The sequence below is a fragment of the Ochotona princeps genome, chromosome 19 (assembly GCF_030435755.1).
Source record: "Ochotona princeps isolate mOchPri1 chromosome 19, mOchPri1.hap1, whole genome shotgun sequence".
NCBI lineage: Eukaryota > Metazoa > Chordata > Mammalia > Lagomorpha > Ochotonidae > Ochotona > Ochotona princeps.
In genome coordinates this window covers 32,073,517-32,100,491 of record NC_080850.1, presented here as the reverse complement: position 1 = coordinate 32,100,491, position 26,975 = coordinate 32,073,517, and the positions used below count along the sequence as shown (strand labels likewise).

The 26,975-nt window shown below is 44.3% G+C and overlaps 1 protein-coding gene across 1 annotated transcript in view; it reads left to right on the top strand.

The window, feature by feature from the left end:
• CTNNA1 (catenin alpha 1) overlaps positions 1-26,975 on the top strand; it is a 153,543-nt gene that overhangs the window by 117,245 nt on the left and 9,323 nt on the right. Inside the window, exons 8-11 of the mRNA XM_004586458.2 lie at positions 1,119-1,199; positions 2,252-2,404; positions 13,781-13,873; positions 23,071-23,227. Of these exons, the coding sequence (XP_004586515.1) occupies positions 1,119-1,199; positions 2,252-2,404; positions 13,781-13,873; positions 23,071-23,227 (484 nt within the window). The remainder of the gene's footprint in view (positions 1-1,118; positions 1,200-2,251; positions 2,405-13,780; positions 13,874-23,070; positions 23,228-26,975) is intronic.

Here is a 26,975-nt window from a genome sequence, read left to right as displayed (position 1 = left end):
AATTCAGGGTTTCACATTCTTTCAGTAATAGTTGCTGTTTTTCACATTTTTGAGTTTTTCAAATCCCTGAGTTCATCATTGTCAGGTATAATCTGTTCTTGTTTGCAGTTCCTAGAGAGCTGGTTCAGTAATGAGATCGGCATATACTGAAACCAGAATTAAAACACTGTTTTAAGTTTAAAATTCCAACTTGGAGGGGCCCGGCGGCGTGGCCTAGCGGCTAAAGTCCTCGCCTTGAAAGCCCTGGAATCCCATATGGGCGCCGGTTCTAATCCTGACAGCTCCACTTCCTATCCAGCTCCCTGCTTGTGGCCTGGGAAAGCAGTTGAGGACGACCCAATGCATTGGGACACTGCACCTGCGTGGGAGACCAGGAAGAGGTTCCTGGCTCCTGGCATTGGACCGGCGCGCATCGGCCTGTTGCGGCTCACTTGGGGAGTGAACTGTTGGACGGAAGATCTTCCTCTCTGTCTCTCCTCTCTGTGTATATCTGGCTGTAATAAAATGAATAAATCTTTTAAAAAAAAATTCCAACTTGGAGAACAGCACGAGAGACTTTGGTGTATTTTGGTGAAACACCATCAATTCCAATCATTGCATAATGTCGAACCTTTGAGTTGCTGGGTATTTATGTATAAAGCCACATAGTGCTCCTACCCATTCATGTGTTGAAGCTGTGTAGGGAAAAAAAAGTCTTAAAAAAAGATTATTTGAGAGGCAAAGAGCGGGGAGGGTATTAGAAAGGTGCAGAAATATGAGCATGCTGTTATCTTCTGTTTACTTCTCAGCTGCTTACACCAACAAGGCTGGTTGGGGCTGAAATCAGAAGCCAGGAATTCAGAACAGGTCTGGTGCATATGTGGCAGGGACCCAGCTGTTACTTGCTGCCTTCCAGGGTGTGCATTAGCTGGAAGTCCAGATCAGAAGTTGAGCCAGACCTCAGCGACCCAGGCATTCCATATAGAGGATTCGAAAGTGCTGAGCACTGTCTGGACCACTGTGCCACGTAACCACTTTTGTAGCACTTTAACTTGGTGGATTTGAGCATAGATATGTTAGCTGCCTTTTAACTTCCATTTGAATTACCCAATGTCTCTCTCTTTTTTTTTTAAATCTAGGCTGGACGTAAAGAAAGAAGTGATGCGCTCAATTCTGCAATTGATAAAATGACCAAGAAGACTAGGGATTTGCGTAGACAGGTAAGCTGAAAATGCTGATTGCTTTACTAAATTCTCAACTTTGTAGTTTTGATTAGAATCTGGATAAATATTGGGATCATATTTTTTGCTGGATGAAAGGGTAATTTTTGAATAAAAGTGGCTATATTGTTGCTCATAAACTTCTTAATGACTAGTAGAATCTCAGAGGCGTGGAATAATACAGTCCGATGGTGATGGATTGAATCAATTAGTTTTAGTGTTAAGAGTATAAGATAGGAAAATCAGTTCACAATCTTAGGATCTCTGCAAATAACCCCAAATGATTTATTATGTTGCTTATGTACAATAGAAACAGAAAGTCCAGTTACATGTTTGACTTGCCTCGTTCCACAGCTTGCTGTGCTCTTGGATATTTGGGGATACATTTCCAGCTCAAATGCAGTAAAAAGAAAAAAAAAGAGATAGTCGAGGTGCTGGAATCTTGGAATCAAATTGAATTTACTTTTAAAGAGGGTGGGATTTATTAATCTGTGTAACAATTTAACTTCCAGAAATTGGTGTAGAAACTCAGTCTGATAGAAAGCAAAATTAAAGATTAATTGTACATTTATTCAGGTTCCCTTCAGTAAAGCAGTATCAATACAGTTAAAAAAGTAACCTTTAAGTTTTAAGGTTCACAGCATGCTAACCCTTTTAGATATATTAAAGTGCCCTTTTCTTCTCTCTCTTGTCATTTTATTTAGCCAATTAGGCTAATTATATGCACTCCCAGGCTTTGTGCCAGTTCAACCCAAAGCTTCTTTCAGTTCAACTTTGTAATTATTTTTTTAAGATGTGAGCCTTCGTTTCATAATTCCCAAGAAAGGTTATCTGGTCGTGAAAACTAAATGCTATAACTGGAACTTAAACCATTGTTTCAACAATCATATTTCCTTCCTTTGGATTGTGTGCCTACATGCTTTCCATGGGAGATTCTGACGTGAGTGCAGCCACCTATCATGAGCTTCCATTAGACTTGAAAGTGCTAAGAAAGACAGTCATCTAGCTTTTTGGTATAAAATAAAATCAAACTTTTACAATTTACTTTTTAGCTCCGTAAAGCTGTCATGGACCATGTTTCTGATTCTTTCCTGGAAACCAACGTTCCACTTTTGGTGTTGATTGAAGCTGCAAAGAATGGAAATGAGAAAGAAGTCAAGGAATATGCCCAAGTTTTTCGCGAACATGCCAACAAGTTGATAGAGGTAAGTGTAATAGCAGTCTCATTAAGTGAAGGTAACTTGTTGAAGTGTGGTGGCGCCAACTGTGTCATTTATTCAGCTAAGGACTTTGTGTAACATGTATGAAATGATAGACTTTCACTATCAGTCAACATCTACCAAAAAGTGATATTTTTATCAGTTTACATTGTTTACATGATTAAATGTAGATAGTCCTAGTCCCGAGCGTTCTCTGCTTAAAATTGATGCAAATGAAGATAGATTGTGATATGACTTGACTCGAAAAACAAAAAGTAGTGGTGGCTACCATTGAGATCTCAGGGGTTTATACTGTCATGCCTTGCATCCTGGCAAGTTACCCGATCTGTCTCATTTCCCATCAGTATTTGAGGCAGAATGGGGAGTCAAACGAGGGGCTGTATGTCTTTAAGACAAGGCCAGTTGACTTAAAAATGAAGAAACTAAGCCTTAATAGCTTCTGATTGGATGTGTTTGCAGTAAAGATCTGTATAAAAATGCTATTTTAAGGTGTCTAAAAGTACGTGGATTGCCATTTAATTTCTAGCTGCCTTAGGTTTGTTCCTACCTTTTGCTAACTGAAATTATGTTACTGTTTAATGTACTTATTTTGCTGTGTTTTGGAAACATGACACAGAAAATGTATGCCCAAGTTACTTGATTTTGTAACCTTAGTGTACATCATTTACTAGTTTTGGAGAAAAAATGTCATATAGACTATTTGGTAAGTGATCACCAGGGAAGAACAGAAAATAGAACTTTATGTAAAATGTGTCTTGGACGTTTGGATTTATAGTGACATTAGCCAGATTAATACCATAAAAAAATTTCAAGGAAAACATTAGTAATCACATTAAACATTTACTAGTTTTATGTCTAATATTCTTTGAAATTAAACGTTATTCTGATCCAATTATTTGCAGATTACGTAGGTCAGTCAGCTGTTCCGTTAGTGTTTCTGTGATTTGTGACTGAAATTGGGGATGTAACCTCCACATGTACAAAGAGATACTGTGCAGGGAGCCAATCTTTTCTAAGTAGTGTATGTATTAAAATGATTGTGTGGCAGGAAGCAAGGGCAGTGCCAGCTGAGGTCTTGGCTAGCAGTGTATTGGAGGGCACAGTGTGGGACCTGAGCAGGTGGCTGCCTTTCTCTGCACTGGAGCTGGGAAGCTCTTTCCTTGTTAGTGCCAACTGCGTCATCTTCAGCCTGACAGAGTTGATGCTTGCCGAGCACCTACTGTGCACCAGCTATGTGTGCACCAGCTATGTACAGATCACTTTGTGCAGCAGGGAAATTGAAGCGTAGGTAGGTTAGCTGTCTTGCCAAAGTTCACCTGGTTCATGTCCCTTTAGTCATAAAGTGGTATGTAGTCAAGGTCATTGGTCTAGTGGGTTGCCTAATACCCAGTAAGAAGCATTGATTTGGGGATAGCACGAAGGTGTACAGGCTAATCCTCTGACGGCAGCCCTGGTGTCCCATTTGGGTGCTGGTTCTTGTCCTGGATGCTGCATTTCTAATTGATTTCCCTGCTTATGATGTGGGAACACAGAGGAGGATGCCTCACTTCCGTGGACCCCCGCACCTGCATGGGAGACTTGGGCCAAGCTCCAGTCAGCTCCGCTTAGCTCCAGCCGTTGAGGCCATTTGTGGAGTAAACTGATGGATGGAACATAAATAACCCTTGCTCTTTATCTCTCCTTTTGTCTTTTAAATAAATAAGTAAATAAATGTGTGTGTGTGTATAGACAAAAACGAGCAGCATTGATTGGACCTGGTGGCATTGGCAACATTGTTCCAGTTGCTTTTTCTAAGCATGTGATTACCTCTCCTGCGTCTCTGTCGTTTGGAGTATTACCTGTCATGGGCCTGTCATGGGCTGCTGGAGTTGAGGGTGCTGTGTTCCCCATCACATTCACGGTTCTGACTTTCTTACCTCCCTGCCCTCTCCGTGCCCTTCCTCTACTCCCATTACCCCTACACGCGTCATCTGTGTATGAAATGACACACAGCCTTTCATTGCTTCAGGCATTACCACGGGCTTTATACTGCTGCTCTGCAAGGCAGTTGCATTACATGTGTGAGACAGGATATTTAATTGTGTATGTATGTGTGAGGGAAGTGAGTTTTTATAATGTGTTGTAGGAACTTTAAATTTTTGACTCAGAATGAAACTATGTTCACTGACAAGGCTTCTCTTCCTGACATCACTTGTTTATTGTAGTGAAACACTTGGAGCTAGTCAGACTAGTTTTACTAAGAGGTGAAATACTTTTGGGAGTGCTTTTTTGTTATTATCTTGACTTACCCATTGCTTTTTATTAGTCCTCTCCGGACTTGGGTAAATATTTGTATGCAAACTTTGATTTAGGGGCCATTTTTCATTTCCATGTAGGATTGCTGACCAGAAGAGTGACGAGTGGAAGGCTAACATGCTGTGCCACAGTGCCCACTCCCACCATTTTTCATTTTCTTTGAAGTAGATTAGGGAAGAATGCTGCTGAATAAAAGGGTGCAGGATTGGTGTTTAGAAACCTGTAGCTGGAAAGAGAGGTCAGGTTCTCTGTACCAGATGTGTTTGGGTGAAGTGGTTTTCCTAAATACCACAGAACAGTCTTCATGCTCAACCCCTTGTGCTACAGGCCCCACCAGTTAAAGTCATCGTCCCAGCAAGACCGTGCACTGCAAGCTTGGGGTTCCATAGGCCACCTGCAGTGCAGATCAGAGGGCATTTCTTACGTCCTACCTCTGTTAATTCTCTAGGAAGACTCTTTGAACATAAGGCAAGGCTGGTCAAATGAAGGCCCACACAGAGGGGTCTGGGCTGGGCTCATGCAGTGCTTCTGTGGGATGAGGGCGTCCTTCTGTCACGTTCATTGTGTTCACCATCTGGGAAGAACCACTTATGCTCATTATGTAGGCATGACTGACTGAATAATGATTCAGATGAATTCATATTGCTAGACCTCTTCTCTTCCAATTGGGGTAGGCCTAAAGTCCAGTCTTCCACTCTGCACGTTGGGCCCCATCCTGCATCATCTCATTAGCATGAAATGTGCTTGGAATAATAGACACTTCTGTCTTTACTGAAGGTAATGATTTGGGAATAACCATCCCAGAAGCCAATACAATACCTCTCTGGAAAGTATGTGAACAGCATGGTTTTCAGGTAGCTTGATGCCTGTGCAGGCCAGCCTATCTGACATCTGACAACAGAGGTGGAAACTCCTTTTAAAGATTTGTTTATTTTTATTGGAAAGGCAGATATACAGAGAAGTAGAGAGAGACAGGAAGATCTTCCATCCCATGGTTCGCTCTGCAAGTGGCCGCAATGGCCAGAGCTGAGCCGATCTGAAGCCAGGAGCCAGGTGCCTCTTCCAGGTCTCCCACATGGGTACAGGGTCCCAAGGCTTTAGGTCGTCCTTGACTGCTTTCCCAGGCCACAGGCATGGAGCTGTATGGGAAGTGGGGCTGCCAAGATTAGAACTGGTGCCCATATGGGATCCCAGCGCACGCAAGGTGGGCATGCAAGACTACCACATCAGGCCCCAACAGAGGTGTAAATTCTGCAGCAAACAGCTAAGATGGAGAGATGGTTTATGTCGATCTTTCCGTGGCCATCATCAGCCACCTGGCTGTTGGCATTTAGGGGTGAACCAGCACATAGTAGATATTTCCATCTGTCTTGCTGTGTCTCTCTCTACCTTTGAAACAAACAAACAATGTAAAACACTCAAAATTGATGTTACACTGGTTTGTTTGGGGCAAATGGTATTAGTTACAATATATTTGTTCCTTGGCTTTGGATCATAGCCATTTTGCTGTGTTAGAATGCGGTCATTTGAAGTCTTTCGTGTTGATTTCTTACTGGTACATTTATTTTACCAGCTCCTGCCATGAGGTATTTAGGTCATTTTGGTTGTATTTAGTACCTGTTATGTATGTCACACTGTTAAGCATTCTTGGATCTTCCCATGCAGCTTCTCAAACCTAAAATCCAGGATTTGTCTTGCTGTTCACTTTCCTTGTCCTGGAGCCACAGGCTCCCGTTCGATGCTGCTTCCTTTAGTTCCATGCTTGCCTCCTGAGTTAAGGCCACTGTCCTCTTTGGCTTCTGCAGCAGCAGATCCCTGAGCAATTTGTCCTGGGGACTGCTTTACTCACCAGGCTGTTAGCGCAGGTGCTGGTGTTACCTGTGAGACTGGTTCACATCCTCACCCTGCTTTGTACCTGTCTTGCCATTTGTGCCCTGTGATAACCAAGCACCCTTGGGATTAAGCCCGAAATGCAGGTGGTTATGCCTGACCTGTAAGGTACCCTCCCTGCCTTTCCAGCTCCCTGTAAGCTCTTATCTCCTTGCTAAGCAGCTTATTCTGCAGTGGCCCTTCCTTCCCTGCCCACTGTCACCTCCACAGGGAAGCTTTCCAGGATTGTTCATTTTTACTGTCTCATCCTCCACAAACTATTTTTCAGTGCCGTAACCTTTTTATATGCTTCATAGCTCCGATCACAATTTGAAGTTACTGATGTTTAATTTTCTTATTTGTTCCCTACTCCCTCCCCAGAATCTAATATAAAGTAATTAACATGAGAACATGAACCTGAAACAGTGCTTGGTACATGTTAGGTGTTCAACAACCATATTAGATGAATAAGCTTACTGATTTTTAAAAGGCGGAGTTCCCAGGTGAACAGTGTTCAAGTCAGGTTGTACCCTCATTGCTGGGGGTTCCGATGCAATGGTCTGATGACTGTACTTTGAGGAGCAGAGCTTCCTGTTGTGTCTGAACCTCAGGGAACTTTCTTTTGCTTTGGAGACTTGTAGGATTTCTGCAAAGGAGCATCATGGTCCAGCATTTGTTATAATATGCCCACAAAGGGGTGGATTTTGATGCCTTTTGAAATGTAGAGAAGGTAAGGAATTTGGAGACTTTTTAAAGGGTTGTTGATGACAGCGATGTTCTTGCTTGCTATAGAATGTGATGGACACTGAGCAGCAGCTTTTATTTGAGATGTCTTTTCTCCTGGGCCCAGAAGAAATTTGCAACAGAGGCGTTGTTTTCTTGCTGACTTGGTTTTTGGGAATCTGATGTGGATCTTTATATACCACCCCCCCTTCCCTCACCTCCCAGGCCACATGAGATAGAATAAATAGGTTACACTTTGCTTTGAGATACATACATGGCTATTGCCCATGGATCAGTGCTTCCTGAGTGCGAGTAGGGATCACACCTACTGAAAAATGGAAACTTCTTTTAAAAATTTATGCATTTCAAAGGCAATGTTACAGAAAGAGGGAGAGAGAGAGTTCTTTTATTCTCTGCTTTACTGCCCAAACTGCCTCAGTGGCCAGAGATGGGCCAATTCGAACCCAGGATTCTGGAGCTTCATGTGGGTCTGCTGTGTGGGCACAGAGGCCTGAGCTGCTTTCTTAGATGCAGTAGCAGGAAGCCAGATTGGAAGTGGAGCAGTGGAACTCTAAGCAGTACTCATACACCATGCTGGTACCATACATGGCTACTTGCACCACAGAGCTGAAAACCTTTTATGGTGGCTTTCGAGTCCATCACATTGAAGAAGTACAATTACTTCTAAGACCACAAACCAACAGGAGCAGATCCCTCCATTCTGCCTGTGGATATGCAGTGTCAGTCACTGTGATTCTGGCTGCATATTGGGTCCATACTGTGTTTTTTCATTTTACTTGAAAAAGAAACAAAACAAAACATTTGTCATGAAGTCTCTGGTTGGGACCTCGGACTGCCGCATACCACTGTTCTGGTGGAATCAGTTGCAGCCCTTTTGCTTACATGAAGGGTAGCAGAGGGGCCCATTGCAATAGCCTAGTGGCTAAAGTCCATGTCTTGCACATGCTGGAATCCCATATGGGTGCTGGTTCTAATTCCGGCTACTCTACTTCCCATCCAGCTCCCTGTTTGTGTGCTGGGAAAGCAGTTGAGGATGGCCCAAAGGTTTGGGACCCTGCACTTATCTGGGAAACTCAGAAGAAGCTCCTGACTCTTGGCTTTGGATTGGCTCAGCTCCAGCCCTTGTGGCCACTGGGGGGCGGGGGGGGGAGGAGAGCCAATGGATGGAAGATCTTTTTCTCTGTCTCCCCTCCTCTATATCTGCCTTTCCAATAAAAATAAATAGATGATTTTTTTTAATGTGGCAGAGATGTCTGTCACCACCACAGCAGTGTCCGTGTCCTGGGGGTCTCCTTTTCCTCACTTGATCCTGTTCTGGAGCCCGACACTGAGCCTTATCCTTCACCCACTTGTACAGCTGGGTGCCTCTGCTTGGCTAACAGTTACGCCTTTTTTACTTGATGCACTCTCCCACATCCGGTTAATGATTTCCTTCTGTTGCTCCTCAATTTAGAGTGTATTGAGGGGAAAAATTTATTTGCTGTCAGAAATATTAACCTTTTTGTCAATAATGCAACACCCATGTGTCCTTTTTCATTGCTTTATTCCTTGCCCACTTCCTTTGGCTGTAAGCAGCTTTCTAGGCATGGGCCAGTCAGTTTTCCCATTAGTTTTGACCCCCTTTGAGTCCTTTTGCAATTTTACAAATTGGGACAAATTTTTAAAATGCTGTTCCTGGGATCCTGTGTATAAAAGCTGTGTGTCATTTAGAATTCCTTTCCCCCAGCCCAGTATTATACTAAAATGCATATCTCTTTATGTCTTTGTTACAGGAAGATTGTATCTCATTCACTGCTTTGTTAATCAAGAACCAAAAAGGGAATCTAACTGTCTTTAAGCTGCATGGTCACTGTCTGCTACATGACACTGCCCTGCCCCTCTTCCTAATAGGACTTCATAGGGTGTGGCTTTATTGGTTTGAAATGTGTTTTAACTGTACTTTAAATGATCTGCAGTATATGTTTCATTTGGTGCTATGCTGAAGAGGTAAACTTCCTTGAAACACTTTGTAAGGTGTTTTTATGTTAAGTACTGATCTTTAAAGCTACATGTGGCATTTTGTGTATTTCCTCAGTGCTTCGTTGATAACAGACTGAGATTCTGGAAAATGACAAAACTCTAAGTGTCTAGGACGGTAGGGTATTTGTGTGCATGAAGTCAGGTTTTTCTTTCTCTTTTTCTTGTAATTTATTTTGTTCTTTATATAGTTGATTAGGGCACAAAGGTTCTAGGGCTACAGGAAAGTGGGTAAGACTATTGTTTCCACATTTTTTTTCTATATCTAGGGTATAGGGGGAGATAAAGGGAGAAGCCCCACCGAGCCTCCCACCCATCTTAGGGTCCCCGATGTGGGGCATGCTCCCAGGGTCCTGCTCAATTAGTTTTGATAATTCAACAGTTCTGAATTGCTGCCAGTCGCCAGTCTAAGCACGATGAAATTGCTGCAGAATCCATTGATTGACATAGTCCACCTTACAGTCTCCGTTTGCCCAGAGTTTCACTGCCAACACATGGCTGGAGTAGTTGTTTGATTTGTTCTGTCCTCTATGCTCTGTTGCAGTACCAGGTGTCCTCTGCAGGTTTCAATGGACTGCCATATCCTCCATGTGCACCTGGGTATGCTGACCACTGCTCTGTCTGAGCCTCTGAGGAGGTTCAGCTTTGACACTTGCACTCCATGGTCAGACCATGGAGTCTGCACTTCTCTTCATGGTTGGAGTTCTGAGTCCAGCAGTTCGATTGAGGATATCCACAAAGAAACTTTATCTGAAGTGATCCCAGACCTGATTCTTGTGTGTGCATGCCAGTACAGGATCTGGCACAGTCCGTTGCCCCATTCAACTGGTGGTTGCAATTGCTGGGTCAGTTCTGTTTTCAGCCCTGTCTTCCACATGAACCAATGTGTGTTGCAGTCTATCCTGATTCTGCCCAGCACACACTTGACCCTCACACAAACCAGTGGGAGCTGTGTCCTAATCGGACTGATCTGCAATAACTCCCACCAGACCCACCCCCTGCCCTGGTTCCTGTAGTTGCCAGTATGTACGGCAGACTGGTCCAGTCTGTCCCACATTCCATTCAGCTCTCATACATGTCAATGGACATTGAAGCCTATTTCAATCCAACCTGGCCCATTATTCAGCCTACACACATGCTGGTGGGTGCTGTTCTGTCTAACCATGTCTGCCCTAGACATTTTTCATGCCCTGGTTTTCATGCTCTCCTGTGGGAGCAGTAACCCAAGAGTGAGGTGCCCACTATTTCCCTACTGGGCTCACTCCCACTCCCGGATCATGCACTTTGTAGGTTGTTCTGTTGTTTAACTTGACAGAATTAGCCCCCAGTGCCAGCATCTGCCAGCTGATGCTATGGCAAAGCCCACCCAATCCTCATCCATTCTGATTAATGCTTGCACCAGTAGGGACAGTCAACCAAGCCTGACTTTTCTTTAGTGGCAGTGGTGTTCCAGCAGGGGGGCCCTCCACATTCCCCCTGCCAGCTTTACCCCCTCCCTACCCGGTTCCTATGTGTGCTGATTCGGCACTGCGGCCCAGTCTGGTATGGCCCCCTTTACCTTGGCATTTGCCTGTGGGTGCTATAGCCTGGCCCACCCCCAGTTCCAGCTAACGCTGGTGAGGGTTACAGTCTAGCCCAGCCCAGCAGGCACCCAATCCCAGCTATAACGTGTACTGGTATGTGTTGCGACCGAACCTGGCTCGACCCACACTCTGTCCTGGTACTCGGATTCGCTAGCGGGTGATGTGAACTGGTTCAGCCCGGTTCACCCCCAACCTATGTCAAATGCATGCCAGTGGGTACCTTTTCCTGGTCTGGTGTGGGCTGCTCCCCATTATGGTTCTTGCGCTTACCTGCAGGGACTGTGTCCTGCCAGAGGAGTTGCCCAGGAAATTATCAGCCTATGTGTAAAAGAAGAAAACAATTATAATATTTTCCCAGAACAGCATGCTCATTAATACAGGTGCAGATAAGCTGTTGTGGAGTGAAGGTAGAGCTCACGACCGAGTCATCATCTGCTTAGATATCATGTTGTTGATCTGACACCATCTGGCTGTGGCAGTTTCTCTTCATCTGCTTGTATCGGGCTATTCCTGAAACCACAAGCTTTCTAATGTGAATGTCTTTTGTGAGTGGCTTGCAAGTTTCCTGAAATCTGTGTTTTGTATCTTCCCTTCCGGGATCCACATTACACAAAATAGGTGGTAGTAGGTACAGAGAGGGTTTAATGATCGCACTTGCCTTTTGGTTAGTTAGCAGTCACATGTTCAAGCGACTGATACACAGGTAACTTTGGCAGGAAAGATGCTGTGATTTAGTCGCAGAACTCATCTAGGGTCTGACTGCAGAGTCTGGCGGGATGGAGGACGGGTCACAGCGTTAGTTGCTCTCTGTACTTTGAATTCACATGTGGCTCTTTAGGCACTGCTGCCCCAACCTTTAGGAGCCCACTTTATCCACCTAGGCCCGGCAGTGATGGGGGAGGGTAGTCTCCCAGCCATGGTGAAATTACTGCGTTTGCACGTTTGTCATTGTTGAAAGTGAGTGGTCCTATCCCCAGGGGCTGAATGGCTCATTCATCCAGAGACAACTGTGACAGGCGCCGCTCCCCCCTCCCAGGCCCTCTGAACCAGCCAGTGTGCTCTGTAGACGTTACTGCCTCAGCAGTACTGTAGTAGTGTTTTTTAAGGAATGTTTTAGCTTAAGTCACAAATCTTTGCTTTGCCAGTTCGTAGCAGAAATAGGAGAGATGGTTTGAAGAAATCTTTCATTTCTGCCTTAGCTCATGTGTGATCTGCAGTAGAGAATACCTCCTTAGTAACTTTGACTTCAGGGCTGCATCACAGCAACTGATGAGCCTGAATCTCATGTACTGGGCCACCTGAACGGGGGGCCGGGGCAGGGGACGGTGCTGGGCCAAGCTCATCCCCGACCTCCCTTCTCTTTATCCCAGATGCAGTCAGTGGTCTGTATTACCCTGTTTTTCAAAACATGCTTTCTTAAGACATTAAAGTAGTAGATGTTGTAGATTATTTTTCATAAACACATCTAATTTTAGTTTCTTCCCTTAATGTAGCATCAAAAGTGTACACTGGGGGGGGAGGTAATGTTTGTTTTTTAAGTTTTGCATTTTAGAAAAATTTATCCTAGTTCCTGTTTTGCAGTGATTTTTAAACAAACAGAATAGAAACTGACAGCTTTGTAGGCTGCTGTCCTGAGAGCGTTGCCTCTCTGTTCAGGGCCAGCTGAAAGCAGCAGGTGGAACTGGAAGCTTCCAGGAGCATAAATGGTACCTTATTACGTGATTTTGAAGGTCTCAAACATTGGAAGTCCAGCTTTTCAATCTCCCTATGTTTTGATGTTTAAGTTGCTGCTACTTGGTTTGTTGCTTGTTGTGATTAGACATTGTGGGATTCTGATAGTTAGCAGACTTACGAAGGCTGATAATCCTTGGTTATGGCGCTGCAAACAACAGCCTTATAGTGTGTCGTTTTCTCCTGTGCTTATGTGCTTAAGTTGGGTGGAGGAGTAAAAATCAAAGGTTGCTGCCATTGCTCTTGTTTACTCTGGCATTTAAATTTCTGAAAGCGTCTCAATATTCAACTGCCTACGCCTTTATCATTCATAACTCATTCTGCAGCTGAGGTAAAAATGTGCCTCGACACTGATTCCGTTGGACCCTGTTATTGTTAATGGAATTGGCAAGCCTGTTCATTTAGAAGCCCAGATACGTGATCACAGCCTTAGTGGTCGCTACAGCACACTGCTGTCTGTGTAACCAGAGCATCAGCAAGGGAGGTGTGTGTAACACCACCCAGAAAGTGGTTTTAGATTCTGAGAGCTGTGTCACTGAGATAACTGCATGGGAGGGCAAAGATTTCAATTCAGATGAGGCTGTGTCAGCCAGGAGAGTCTAGCTTCTCACATCTTTGGTGATCCAGCTGAAGCAGAATTCTGCTACCTGTGACCCATCATCCCTGTTGACTTCTCCATTTCTAATGAGAATGATTTTGGATTATTTTGGTGTTACCTTTACATTGATTTTTAAATTTGAAGAGTACGATTTTGTTCCAGTAAGACTTATCATGCCTTAAGTGAGTGTCTGTTCACCTGTCAAACTAGAATAGCAACTTGGAGTCTTGACTTCTTTCCTTGAAGCATGGCTACACAATGAGTTTTTATTTCAAGATGCCAAAAGTTCCTAATGCCTGTGGTTCCTCGATTCTGCCACCAGCCTATGGTTTGATCGTGTCTGTGTGGTTTACAGAGCTTAAAAATGTGTCTTTGGAACAGATAATCAGTCGGTTGGAAGGGAGGTGCTTCTGACACTCTTTGTCTTCTGGAAAGGTCAGGGGTGGGGATGGGCAGATGCTTATTTTCTTCAGCAGTCAAGAGAAGAATGTTCAAACATCTTACTGTCTTGTTCACCCTTGCTAGGTTGCTAATTTGGCCTGTTCCATCTCAAACAATGAAGAAGGAGTGAAGCTTGTTCGAATGTCTGCCAGCCAGCTGGAAGCCCTCTGTCCTCAGGTAAAGTCCAAATACCAACTTTGCAGTGGCTCCACTTTTGGTACTGATTACTGGTATTAATTTTGTTTTATTTTTAAAACAGACTGTAAATTGAAACTTGGGGATATACCACTGAGGCATAGCCTAAATATATTGGAGAAATTTAAATGTCATTTCTTGTTGACAGCACCTATTAATGCTTCCTTATCCTTTCTAATTGAAACTGTAACGTGTGTCTTCCTTGACCATAACAGCAGCCCTGCTTCTGGGAATCATAGCAGCTGCCCAACTGAACTCCGTCATAGTGACCTTTGCTCGGGTGCTTTTGAGGGAGCCAGGTGCTGGAGCTTTTTCGCTTCCTCTGTGTAGTTCTGTAGCCTTATGATTCTCCAATTAATAACTCAACCAGCTACTGAAGTAAAAACTTGAGAATGCATCTCCACAAATAATAGCACATTGGAAGCCTGGTGATTAGGCTAGGTTAAGCATCTGGCTCTCCACAGACTCTGAAGCACATATAACAACAAGTACTTTTTAAGTACCCAGTATGTTGTCTGCCTCCTGCAAGGGGAGCCCCGTGTTTGTGAGGTCTGATACTCTTCACCACTTACATGGATCTCTAAGCAACCTAAGTGGTATTTCTATGGGAGAGGCTGCCTCTCCACTTTCTCAGGTGGAGAATGCTCACGATGCGCTCTGAGGACTTGGGTAGCCTCTCTCCACGCTTCCGGCTATATGGCAGTGGTTACCACCAAAGAGCAGAGTAAGCAGAGAACTGAAAGACTGGAGTACAGGTCACAGGGGTCAACTTCCTATGTTGTGTCTCCAGGCAGCTGTAAAACAAACTGCTTCTGACTTGGATGCTTTCATGTATATAATCTATGACATTCAGGGTAGGTACCATAATTCAGTCAGCCTGACTTGTTTATCAAGCCAAAAAAGTGTTTTGCAGGCTAGTTAGAGTGTGGATGCCCAACCATATGGATCACTTTGTTATATTCTGATGTACATTACCCACCTTTAATCCAGTTATAAAAATCTACCAGGGCTTGACCACTGCACATCTCAGAATAGTTGGTGTATCACCACCTTCAGAAACTACAGGGGAGGATCAAGTCAATTGTGATAAATGTCGTGTGGACTTCTGGAGGTTGATGTCTGCTGCTCCATTTTGCCAGTTTACTTTGTTGTTTTACTTTGTTGTTAATGTTGTTGGTTCTTCATTTGGTGTTAAAATGCTTGAAAAGCAACAGTGCTTCCACATATCTGCTGAAACAGATGGTACCATACGCTGATCCCACCTACCAAGAGTATTTATATAAATGATGTTAAAGCCCAGGGAGAAGAAGAATCCCATGGAGACTGTAGTAGAACCTAATGAAAATTGGGAGTGTGCACAAACAGGCGTGGTGGGTCCCCGTCGCCCAGGGTTGAGCCGTCAGAAGGCCTCATTGCTGCCTATGCTTTGCAGGTTTCTCTTACTCAGACTGTGGGATGAATCTGTTTTAACAACTAGTGCTCTCTGTGGGACTGGGTGTAATTGTTCTCCAGGTTCCCAGGTCCAGGCACAGTAGGTAGCATGAGGTACTTGTAAGCATGATAATGGAAGGCTGGTCAGAGTGTGTCACTTAATTTCAGTGAGGCAGCTGGGGCTTCTCTGGCCCCACTGATACTTTCATTAATTTTAAATGGAAGTCCAAAATTTAATTTAAAAAAAAAATCAAGTGTCAATTTGAAGCACATGGTAGCCCATTTGAATTAGTTAAAAGTTCTGAGAGTCTTTCGAGGGGATGAGTCAAACATGGTTAGAGGACCTCCCCTGGGATGTGGCTGGTGGCTGTTACTGCACTGAGGCTTTGGTGAAAGTCCCCCTTGGACCCTGTGTGGCAGTGACCCTAAGCCACATGGCTGCTACTCCTGGTGTTTCCTTCCACAGCCTGGACAGATTAACCAATCAAAGTTAGTCCGCTGACTTGGGCTAAATAATTCACTAGGAGTTTGAGATCATCTTTCAAATGTAGCAGCGTGGAAACGCAAGTTAATTACACTGAAGTGTGTGTTTACTGGATGCCTTGCATTGACACATGGCACACAGTGCCCTGGGCTAACAAACCCCAGCATGGCCTGTTTAGTGGGCATGCAACAAGAGCTATGTGCTGCATCTCAGTCTCTCTTCCCTACTCTGCTAGGACCTGCTTTGTATACAACTCTAGGAAGTTAAATGTTATATGCTGAAAAGCACTATGAATATAAGGAGTCTGCCCTGAGATACAATTTCCTGTGCTTCGTGACCTTTAACTTCATTGGCCGGTCTAGAGAAATAGACATATCTGTTAGCTACTCATATTGTTGGCTGGAAGTAGTCAGGAAAGCCCTTCTGCCTGCCCCCTTTTGCTATATAAGCTTGTGACTTCAATCAAATAAACGCACATCCTTCCCCACCAGTTTGTCTCCAGTGTTTCTGCTGTAGAAGAACACTCACCCCTCAGTGGTCTCAGGGGGCTTCTGGACAGGAGATGCCTAAGAATGCACAGCTTCATGTGGCTACACCACAACAGCATTATCACCCCCCCCACACACACACAGTTTGGAGGTGGCACCTATACCTCATTACTCTTTTCTGGCAGGAAGAAATGATAGATGGAACTGCTAGAGGAGTTTCTTTCCCATACATTCATCCTCTCCACCCCTGCCTGCACCTAGATGCAGTGTGGTCACTTTGTAAGGCTTGTATACTGTATTGTTTTCTTGTGAGGTCTGATATCTGCTTCAAAAAAATTTGAACATTATTTACTATTCATTTTTGGGGGAAAAGGAATCTGTGTATGATTGGTTAGTTTTTTTGTAAATGTTTGGGAGAACTTACCAGTGAAATCCGGTACTAGTTGATATTCTCCATCTGGGCCTAAAGTTTGCTTGTGGGAAGGTTTGTAACAGTGGAGTCAATTTTTTTTTTTTTGTAGTGCTATTCAGGTTCTCTGTTAATCTTGAGTGAGCTTTTAGTAATAATGTTTTTTTGTTGTTGTTAATTTCTGTTCCTTATGTTTTTCTTTTTGCTTGCAGAGGTATAATTTTCGCTTTTCCTGATTTCTAAAATTGGAAGCTTTTAGCTCATGGACTTTTTGAGATTTTCCTCTTTTCTGATGTATCATTTAAAATTTGTCATACTGTAAATATTTTTCAGAGTACTTTTTTAGTTACATACCACCAATCTTGGTCATGTTGTGTTAAATAGTGTGATTAGAGTGATCCAGAAAGACTAAAACTGTGACAGCTCTGCAGAGACAGTGGGCTCCATGGGTGGCAAAGACAAGCGTGCTGCATGCCAAGGGAGAGGCAAGTGCGGGGTGTTGAGAAAGGGTGGTGAATGTCTAGAGGAATTTGTGGGAGTAACTTTGCCAGTTGTGGTAAGTTCTGGGGTTTTGCTTTGAGTGAAACAGGAAACCATAGCTGAATTTCAGTAGAAGAGTGATATGACCTAACTTAGATAGAAACAAGAGCTCACGGATAGAAGCAGAAACTTTTCTGGAAGCTGTGGTTTGTAGAGCAATAACCACAAATGTCCATTTGCTAATCTCCTGAATGTGTGACTCTGTTATGTGTAACAGGTGTTGTAATGAGTGCCTAGATGAATGGCCCAGATAGCTTTAAATGGGAATCCTGGGTTGTTCAGGGGTACCCCCACCCCATTGTAAGCACACTGTCTGTGTCAGGGAGGCAACAGTGCATGCCACTGGGCCGAGCATAGTGGCCTAGTAGCCAAAGAACTCGCCTTGGCAACTGTCAGGATCCCATATGGCTACCGGTTTGCATCCCAGATGGTCCACTTCCCTTCCAGCTCTCTGCTAGTGACCTGGGAAAACAGTTGAGGATGGCTGAAAGCTCTGGGACCCTGCACCTGCGTGGGATATCTGTAAGAAGCTGCTAGCTTCAGATGGGCTTAGCTCCAGCCATTGAGGGTGCTTGGGGAATGAACCAGCAGGTGGAAGAGCATTCTCTCTGTCTCTCCTCCTCTCTGTGAATCTTTCCAATAAAAGCAAATATATCTTTTTTTTTTTTTTAAAGATTTGTTTTATTATTATTGGAAAGCTAGATATACAGAGAGGAGGAGAGACAGAGAGGAAGATCTTCCATCTGATGTTTCACTCCCCAAGTGAGCCGCAACGGGCCGGTGCACGCCAATCCGATGCCGGGACCAGAAACCTCTTCCGGGTCTCCCACGCGGGTGCAGTTTCCCAATGCATTGGGCAGTCCTCGACTGCTTTCCCAGGCCACAAGCAGGGAGCTGGATGGGAAGTGGAGCTGCCGGGATTAGAACCGGCGCCCGTATGGGATCCCGGTGCGTTCAAGGTGAGGACTTTAGCCGCTAGGCCACGCCGCCGGGCCCAAAGCAAATATATCTTTAAAAAGAAGAAGAGTGCCACAGATTCAGGTGATGTGATGATGACTCAGGTTTTATGGCTGTAAACCATGCAGTGCAGACTTTTCCAGAATCTAGAAAGAACACTGCTCTGATGACAATTGATTTTTGGGCTTATAAGATCCACTCAAATGTATTGGTGGTGTTCTGAGTCACTGGGTGCACGGTGATTTATTGTAACAGCCATGGAGAACATGAGAAGATACTATTGTACTAATCCCAGTCAGAACAGGAGATAGGTGGTAAGACCTCATTAGAGTCTGGTTATTCTGTGAAAGTACAATTTATTGAAATATTAGATGTGAAGTGGGACAGAGAGAATTGGCAAATTTTTAGGGACATGGACCTAAGCAGCAGGAAGCACGGAGGTGCCATTTGTTTGGATAAGGAATATGTGAAGAGCTCAGGTTTGGACATGTTCATTTTAAGGTACCTCTTAAACAGGCAAGATGCAGTGCTGGGATCGTGGACGAGGTCTGGATCAGATATATACACAGATTCACTAGTGCTTGGGGCCTAAGCCAGGAGCCTGGGTGGAGTTCCCAAAGAAGTAAGTATGGAGAAAATGTCTGGGGATGGTGCGGAGTTCTCTGACGCACTGCCTGGGGAGAGACGAGCACTGTCCAGCGTAGAATGGAGAAGAGTTACTACGACCAGAAGACATCAGAAGCTGGTTGTTTCTAGGAAGCTAAGTGAGAAAAAATGTATTTGTAAGAAGAGTGATAATTGGTTTCAGATGATTGAAGAATGGGACCTGAGAGTTGATCCCTGGACTAGTTACCAGAGATCATCATCAGTGATCTTTGCCAAGAGCCTTACGCAGTGTGAGTAGATGGGTACCATGTGTAGACAGGCAGGTAAAGATGTTCTCATTTGATCACATTCATTTTTCTCATTTAAGCCAGGAGCAGAGGTGTTTGGGTTTTTGGAGAGGGCAGGAAGCAGCCATTCAGAGTCCAGTCTTAAAGAGAGTGCTGGGAGGCTGACTGGACCAAGAAGTGTAGTGCTCTTGCTGTCTCTTACACACTTTGAGTGTGTAAGGATTTTCCAGGGAGTCCTATTCAGGATGTCTGAGAGAAGGAAATCATGTATTTTATTTTGGACATGCTCAGTTGGAAAGGCCTACCATATCCAAGCAGAGGTTTGTGGTGTGGAGTTGGGCCAAGGGTCACCCTGTGGGAGCTGGTCTCAGAGGAAGATGTGGGGTAGTTGGCAAGATCAGAAGCAAGACAAGGATGGCCATCCTCACCACCTGTACGCAGCATTGTGCTGGGAGTGCCAGCCCGTAGCAGCATGTTTTAAAGCTGTGATCTAATCCAGCCATAATACGTGCCTGGCTTTGGGCTCTTTGTAGATTTGATGACAATGAATAGAAACTCAAGTCAGTTTGCATTTCTTTGATTACAAATCATAGAAACTTTCTGTTCCAGTTTTTGAATGATTTATACATCACTCTGGATAAGACATCCATTTATTTTCCTTCAGATATTTTCATGTTCTCCTCACTGATGAACCTAACAGTATATATTTATGTAAAAATATATTCAAACACCAATACAGATGTAATCAGATTTATAAGTTGACGTCTTATGAATATGCCATTTGGAGATAGATTCTAAGACATGTTTCTGTTTAAATATTTTAGCTTATTTTTAATTATCTGGAGACAGTATACATTTTAGCATTGTACAGTAATAAGTGATGTAAAAGGTGAAGCTTTGGTGCCTTTTTTCCTACATCCAGATCATCAAATGTAAAAATGACTGCATTTCCTGGTTTCTGACAATGTCACTCTTATACACTGAATTCTGTATGTAGGATTCTGTTTTTAATTTTTTTTTAAGATTTATTTTATTTTTATTGGAAAGGCAGATATACAGAGAGGAGAAGAGACAGGGAGGAAGATCCTCCGTTCGATGTTTCACTCCCCAAGCGGCTGCAACGGCTAGAGTTTAGCCAATCCCAAGCCAGAAGCCAGGAGCTCTTCTGGGTCTCCCACGCGGGTGCAGGGTCCCAAGCCGTTGGGCCGTCCTTGACTGCTTTCCCAGGCCACAGGCAGGGAGCTGCATGGGAAGCAGGGCTGCCAGAATTAGAACCAGCGCCCATATGGGATCCCTGCGCGTTCAAGGTGAGGACTTTAACCACTATGCTATCGCGCTGGGCCCTGTTTAAAATCTTTTGTCATAATACTTTTGCTTTATCTTGCATTTAGCCTTCTCTTTAATATTTATTTACACCTATCATTTTATTTTAGTTTATTTTTATTGCAAAGTCAGATATATACAGAGAGGAGGAGAGACAGAGAAGAAGATCTTCTGTCTGACGATTCACTCCCCAAGTGACCGCAACTGCCGGTGCTGTGCTGATCCGAAGCCAGGAGCCAGGAGCTCTTCAGGGTCTCCCAAACGGGTGCAGGGTCCCAAGGCTTTGGTCTATCCTTGACTGCTTTCCCAGGCCACAAGCAGGGAGCTGAATAGGAAGTGGAACTGCCGGGATCAGAACCGTCGCCCATATGGTGCATTCAAGGCGAGGATTTTAGCCACCAGGCCACCACGCCGGGCCTCTATTTTTATTTAAGAGGCAGTGTTACAGACAGAGAAGGAGAGACAAAGGGATTTTCCATCCATTTGTTCACTCCCGAAATGAAGCTGAGCCAGTGTGATTCCAGGAGCTTGCCCTGTTTTTCCGTGTGATTGCTGGGGCCCAAGGATGTAAGCCATCCACCGCTTATTCCCAGGCCACAAACAGGCAGTAGGATTGGAAGTGGAATATCTGGGACATGAAACAGTGCTCATATGTGATGCTGACTCCTAGCCATCTCTTCATACTCTTACTCTCTGTCCCCGTGGTTTTCTTGGCTATTTTCAGCCATTTATTTTGTTGCTAATTTTTGAATGAATGTGGAAGTCTTCTACCTCCCAGCATAGTGTTTTTCCATTTATTCAAGTTGGGTTAATCTGACTTATGGAAGTGTGCTGCTTCCTGCCTCCCCTTCCGTTGTGTTAGTTTGATAGCTTGCATCTCACATACTTCATATTCGCTGTTTTTCTAAAGGTCTGACAGTCCTTTCACCTCCTGTTCCCCTACCATGCGTACATAGCAAGACTGCTGGTTGTTAACCCTCTGTTGTCTCTAGCAGTATTAATGGGTCTGTTTTGTAAGAGCATGCTCAGTTGACAGTAGTTTTCTATATAAGCAGATTTCCTGTGCCCTTAAAGTGATGGGCTTAACTCCTAATTTGTTTTGTTGTTTCCGTTTCTGATCTCATATTATTGGCTAAAAAGTTCATTCATTTGCTGTTGAACTTGTGGTAGCAGTAAGTATACTGATTAGTACTATCTTGATTTTTAAGGTAAATGACTAGAGTTTTACAGCAAAGTATCATGTTGCACAGGTTATTTAACATAGTTCTTAGGGAAGTATTTTTTCTGTTCCTTGTTTACTGAGAGTTGTGTATTTTTTTAACCAAATGTAAACAATTTGTGATTAGCATGAGACAGTTCACCTGAAACGGGGTGCTTTGTACCCATACTGTATGAAGTAAGTTACAAAATAAGGAGAGCACAGTCTCTTTGAACTGGAAAATTTTGTTTTTAATCCATAATTAATTCCCTACACATGTTTATTTGACTCTCTAGCCAAATATTCCTTCCATGTTGAAAAAGTTGATGGGTTGGTAGTCATGAGTTAATGAAGAGGGCGCGTCAGCTCGGCTAGTGAAGGAGGAGGGGCATGGGAAGAGGGGAGGAGCCAGCCAGGCCAAAGGGTGGGAAGATCACACTGTGCCTACACCCAAATCCATTGCTGCTGTTTGGGGAGTGAACTGAAGGAGGGAATATGATTTTCTCTCTCTCCTTCTTCCCTATACATAAATCAATGTTAGGAAGAAAGTGGGGAAATCTGTAAAAAGTAAATTAAGAATTACCAGAGATGGGAATAAGGAAAGTTTGAAGGAAATGGGGAATGACTACTGGTAGGTAGATTCCTTTTGGAGTGATAAGAATGTTCTATCATGGAGTGTCACGAAGTGCATGCAGTGAAGAACTTGAATTGCCTGCTTACATGGCCTAAGACTCAAAAGTTTATCTTTAAACTTAACAGTTTTCATGTAACATTTTATATTTTAAATATGCCTTCACTGAAAAATAAGTGCTTAAAATTGGAATACAGTATATTTTTCATGGATACCGAAATTATTGGTAAGAGTGAATAGCCAAAAGAAATTTAGGTGTCTAATAATCAGTTACTGTTTTTATGTGTGCTTGATGATACAAAGAACTATTTAGAAGAAGTAACAGGAATAAATTAAACCATAGCTTTGTGATGCTCATATCTCATCAAATTTGGGGCCTCAGACTGAGTCCCACCCTACCTCTGATTTAGCTTCCTGCTCACTCTGGGAGGCAGCAGGTGGTGGCATAAGTACTTGCATTGCTGGCTTTGACTTGACCTAGCCCTGGCTTGGGGGACATGTGGAGAATGAATTAGCAGGAGGAAGATCAGTCAATCTCCCCTCCCCACCCCCCCCAAAACCAGAAAATTTGACTTAGTAAGAGAGTTAGTTCTGTGTAGCATATGCTTGTAACTGTATAATTTGGGCTATGTCGACATATATCTCTATACAAGCTGAAAAAAATTCAGTATATAAACTTACTACCTAACACTTCTGCTTCATCCTCATAGTCATGTCGAAGTGCGTGTTCTGTGTTGCGGTAAAATTCAAGTAAAACAAAGCCATTGTCATCTATGAAATGATTCCCATTGAGAAAAGCAAGCAATGAACTTTGATCTTTTACAGGTTATCAATGCTGCCTTAGCTCTAGCAGCCAAACCCCAGAGTAAGCTGGCACAGGAGAACATGGACCTCTTCAAGGAGCAGTGGGAGAAGCAAGTGCGCGTTCTCACGGATGCTGTGGATGACATCACTTCCATTGATGACTTCTTGGCTGTCTCAGGTAATGAGCTGGTTCCCCAGAGAAGCACCTAAGGATGGCCACAATAGTGGACAAATGAATGCTCCCAAGTCTGGGCCAGTAGGTTATTCCAGCAATAATATGCTGGTTTTCATTTTCATTAATAAAAAAAAAAAAAAAAGAGCCTGCCACTGACTACTGAGCAGTGGGAGGTGAGGTTGGAGCTGTTCGCTGGTCAGGCTGGTCTGATGCTGTGGGCAGGAAGGAGAAAAGTGGTTGAGGAGGGCTTTGCTTGCTTGAGCTGTGTGTAGCCTCATTGTGGCCTGTGGGTATGGGAGCCATCACCCCTTTTGCTGCCACAACCCCTGGAGGGAACATGGGCCTAGGCTGTGCCAGGTTGTGGTTCCTCCTCGTGAGACCAGGAGTCTTAGGAACGAAAGGATTCCCAGGGCCACCCTCTTTCATTCCTTCTCCAGCAGTGTTCTCCCTTTGTGGTTAGCCCTGTGATGTCTGAGATGACCATAATTTAACCTCCTACTTTTCCAAAGACTGTCTTCATGATGTGCAGATACAAAACAGAGAGGAAATATTTAACTGCCATTTAATTATGAACTTGCAAAAAATAAATCTGGGTAATTCACCTCACAAAAACAGTTGATTTCATTATATAAACATAAACTCGTAATGACATAGTAAATTGCATTCATATAGAAAATGTCTGTCAGATGCAATTTTGTGTTCATCACACTGAGATGGATTTCAACACTGTCTCCTTGGAGGCCACGTTAAATGCAGTTAACAGGCTTCTGTTGCCCTTGGCCGTGTGACATGCTCTCTGGAGGTGCCAGGCTTCCTGAGGCCAGTGGCTGTGGGCGGAGTCAGTGGCTGAGTTCTTGTGGGACTGAAATGGCCTGTCACCCCAGGGGGCCTCAGGCTGGACTGTGGGAGTTGTGAGTGGCAATGGGGCTTGAAACAGGAGCGAGCTTAAGTACATGCACAGCACAGCCCTCCAGCAGTGACCTATATAAGGGTGACGGTGTGTTCTGCATACCAATGTCTCCCTGTCTGCATGCTGTCCTTGGGATTGGTAGCTTTGGCTTCCTCTGAGAAAGTGGGGAACAGGCGGAATGTAAGCTGCAAAGGGGGGGCGGTGTGAACCATGCTGCTACAGGACTGCCAAATTGCAGGTGTTAGGACTTGAAAACAAAAACTCATTTGCAAGCACATCTTTACAGGTGCCAAAAAATGCAGCAATGACTTTTTTGGGAAATCTTGGCCTTCTGTTGTTTTTCCCAATGAAGGATTGAATTATTCTTTTTCATAGGTTTAGAGAGAAACATTCCACCTTCACAGTACACTTTTAAGCAAACAATGAATTCTGAAATCTAGATGCAAAGCCCCCCTGTGGACAAATGCTTCATTCCTGAAGCCATCGTCCTGTGATGAGGCTGGGTGTAGTGCACATTGGATCTCAAGGGATTTTCAGTTCCTCTTTACAGTAAAATAAAATGTAATAGAATCAGATGTCCCTCCTGCAGGTGTTTCAAATGAGAACAAAGGGGATGTTGCAGCTGTGTCCAAGAAGGATCTAGGCAGTATCTTCAGGGTATATGACATACAAGATCTGTACAGAGAAATAAATCTTTAATACGTCCACTTTGATCTACCCCATTTTTATGCAAGTGCAAGGGGTACAGAGAATTGAGCTGATGGAAAGGAGTTGAGACAGTTTCTGTTTAGTGGATAGGAACACTGAGTAGTTCTATGAGGATGTGGTGGTGGTTTCAGAGATTGCAGGTTTACAGGCCTGCGAGTGTACTGTCAGACCTGCTTAGCGCTGTCAGGTAATTATTATGTAATTAGTAGGCAAGGCTGATATTCACCATCCTTTGACTTTTATAATATGCTTTTTAGGGCTCACCTGTAGGGGGAGATACACAGGCACTCGTACAGTGTTACGCTGTAAGAGCTGGGCAGGCTCCAGAATTGGTCTCCTCACCCATGGCAGCCCTGGCATTTCTCACTGTATCCCCTGCCACAGTCAGGGGAGGCATTTAGGCCAAATGTTTTCCTCACCGTGACCCGCCCCTTATGCACAGTGGCGCATCAGCAGTCCCACTTTGGATGGGCTTATTGGTGAGTACAAGTGTGTCTGGTCCTAGGCCTGGCTGGAGGTAAATGGACTTCATAGTGTGAAGCTAAATGACAAGCCAGGTCCTGCTTCATCCCTTGGGACTTGGAGGCCCTTTGGCAGTGTCATTGTCTGACGGAACATGTCCCTAGATTGTCCTTAGGTTGTCCCTTAGAGCCATGCGGTCTGAGTGTCTGCTGTAGTCCTGCCCTTTTCTGACAGACCATCCACCAAGAAGTTAGCACCCAGAGTGGGGTGAGGCCCTGTGCTGCTCCTTCTCTATCCTGTCTCACTGCCCCCAGTGTTCTCATTCTCGGGACAGAACATGGCATGATATGTGCTTCAGCCAGTGCTGACCATCTGAACTGCAGCCTGGGGACGCCATCGGGACTACACCAGCATGAGGCTGAGGGGCAGAGGGCGCGTGGATCACAGCACGGCCAGTTGGGATGGTGGTGTTTGGCTGCTCCTGGGGCAGAGGCACGGGGCCACCTCTTCAGGCTCTTCTGCTCGGCTGACCCACCTTGCTTGCAGCAGGGGTGTGTTAGGACCTGGAGAGTGCTGAGCAAACCACTGATGTATTTATATTGACTGATCTCTTACGGAGAGTGGCTTGAAATTTATGAAACTGATAAAGACTGCTTATTTTTGTTTAAGCTTTATTTATTTTTATTGGAAAGGGAGATACACAGAGAGAAGGAGATAAAAAGAGGAATATTTTCCGTCTGTTGGTTCACTCCCCAAGCAGCCGCAAAGGCCAGAGCTTGGCCGATCTGAAGCCAGGAGCCCAGAGCCTCTTCTGTGTCTCTCACGTTGGCTTTGGACCACCCTGGACTGCGTTTCCAGGCTGCATTTTGTTTTTACATTCAATAACAAAACCCCAAAATGAACCTTGAGTCCTTTGTCTTTTCAGGGAGTGATAGATACTGGCGAAGTTAAAAGGTCTGATGGCTGACTCCCATGCCCATTAGCTCTGTAATCTTGAGCAATTCACTTAGCATTTCTTTGATTAATGGCAGTTTTTCACTTAGATGCCTCCCATATAGAGTTAACTGTGATGCACACAGAATAGTACCTGGCACAGGACAAGTAGGGTGCACGAAGTGACCATTTCCTGCCATATGGAGGCTGCACACTACTCAAGACACCCAGCGCAGTGCACTCTGCAGGCCCTGCGGTTGTCCATTGTGGACCCAGGCTCTCAGCCCCTGCAGGGTGCCAGCTGGCATGGTTCCTGGAGGGCAATTAGGTACTGCGTCTCACTTAAACATATGCATTTTAACTCATTGCTAGAAATTTCCCCCAGGAGTGGATCTCAGATGTCTGCCAAATGTCTTTATCAGAACATTTTCTTCAACTAGGAAATCACAGGAAAGGCTGGCTCAGTGTCTGCCCAGCAGGACCTGTAGATCTGGAGGGCAGATGATCGTTATGCATAACGGGATCCCTTTTGTGTCCTTGTATGTGTATGTGTTTGCCTGTGTCATGTGTGTACCTGCCCTTGATAGATGTGCATGCACGCAACTGTTGTTTCCTACTGAAACCTGCAGACACGAGCCCTGGGGACTCCTACAGAGACACAGCACTCTCGTTCTCCCTCTAGGATTCAAGTGTAGAGAGTGGGCAGGGTGTTGTCCTGGGTGTGTGTCTTTCATAGAG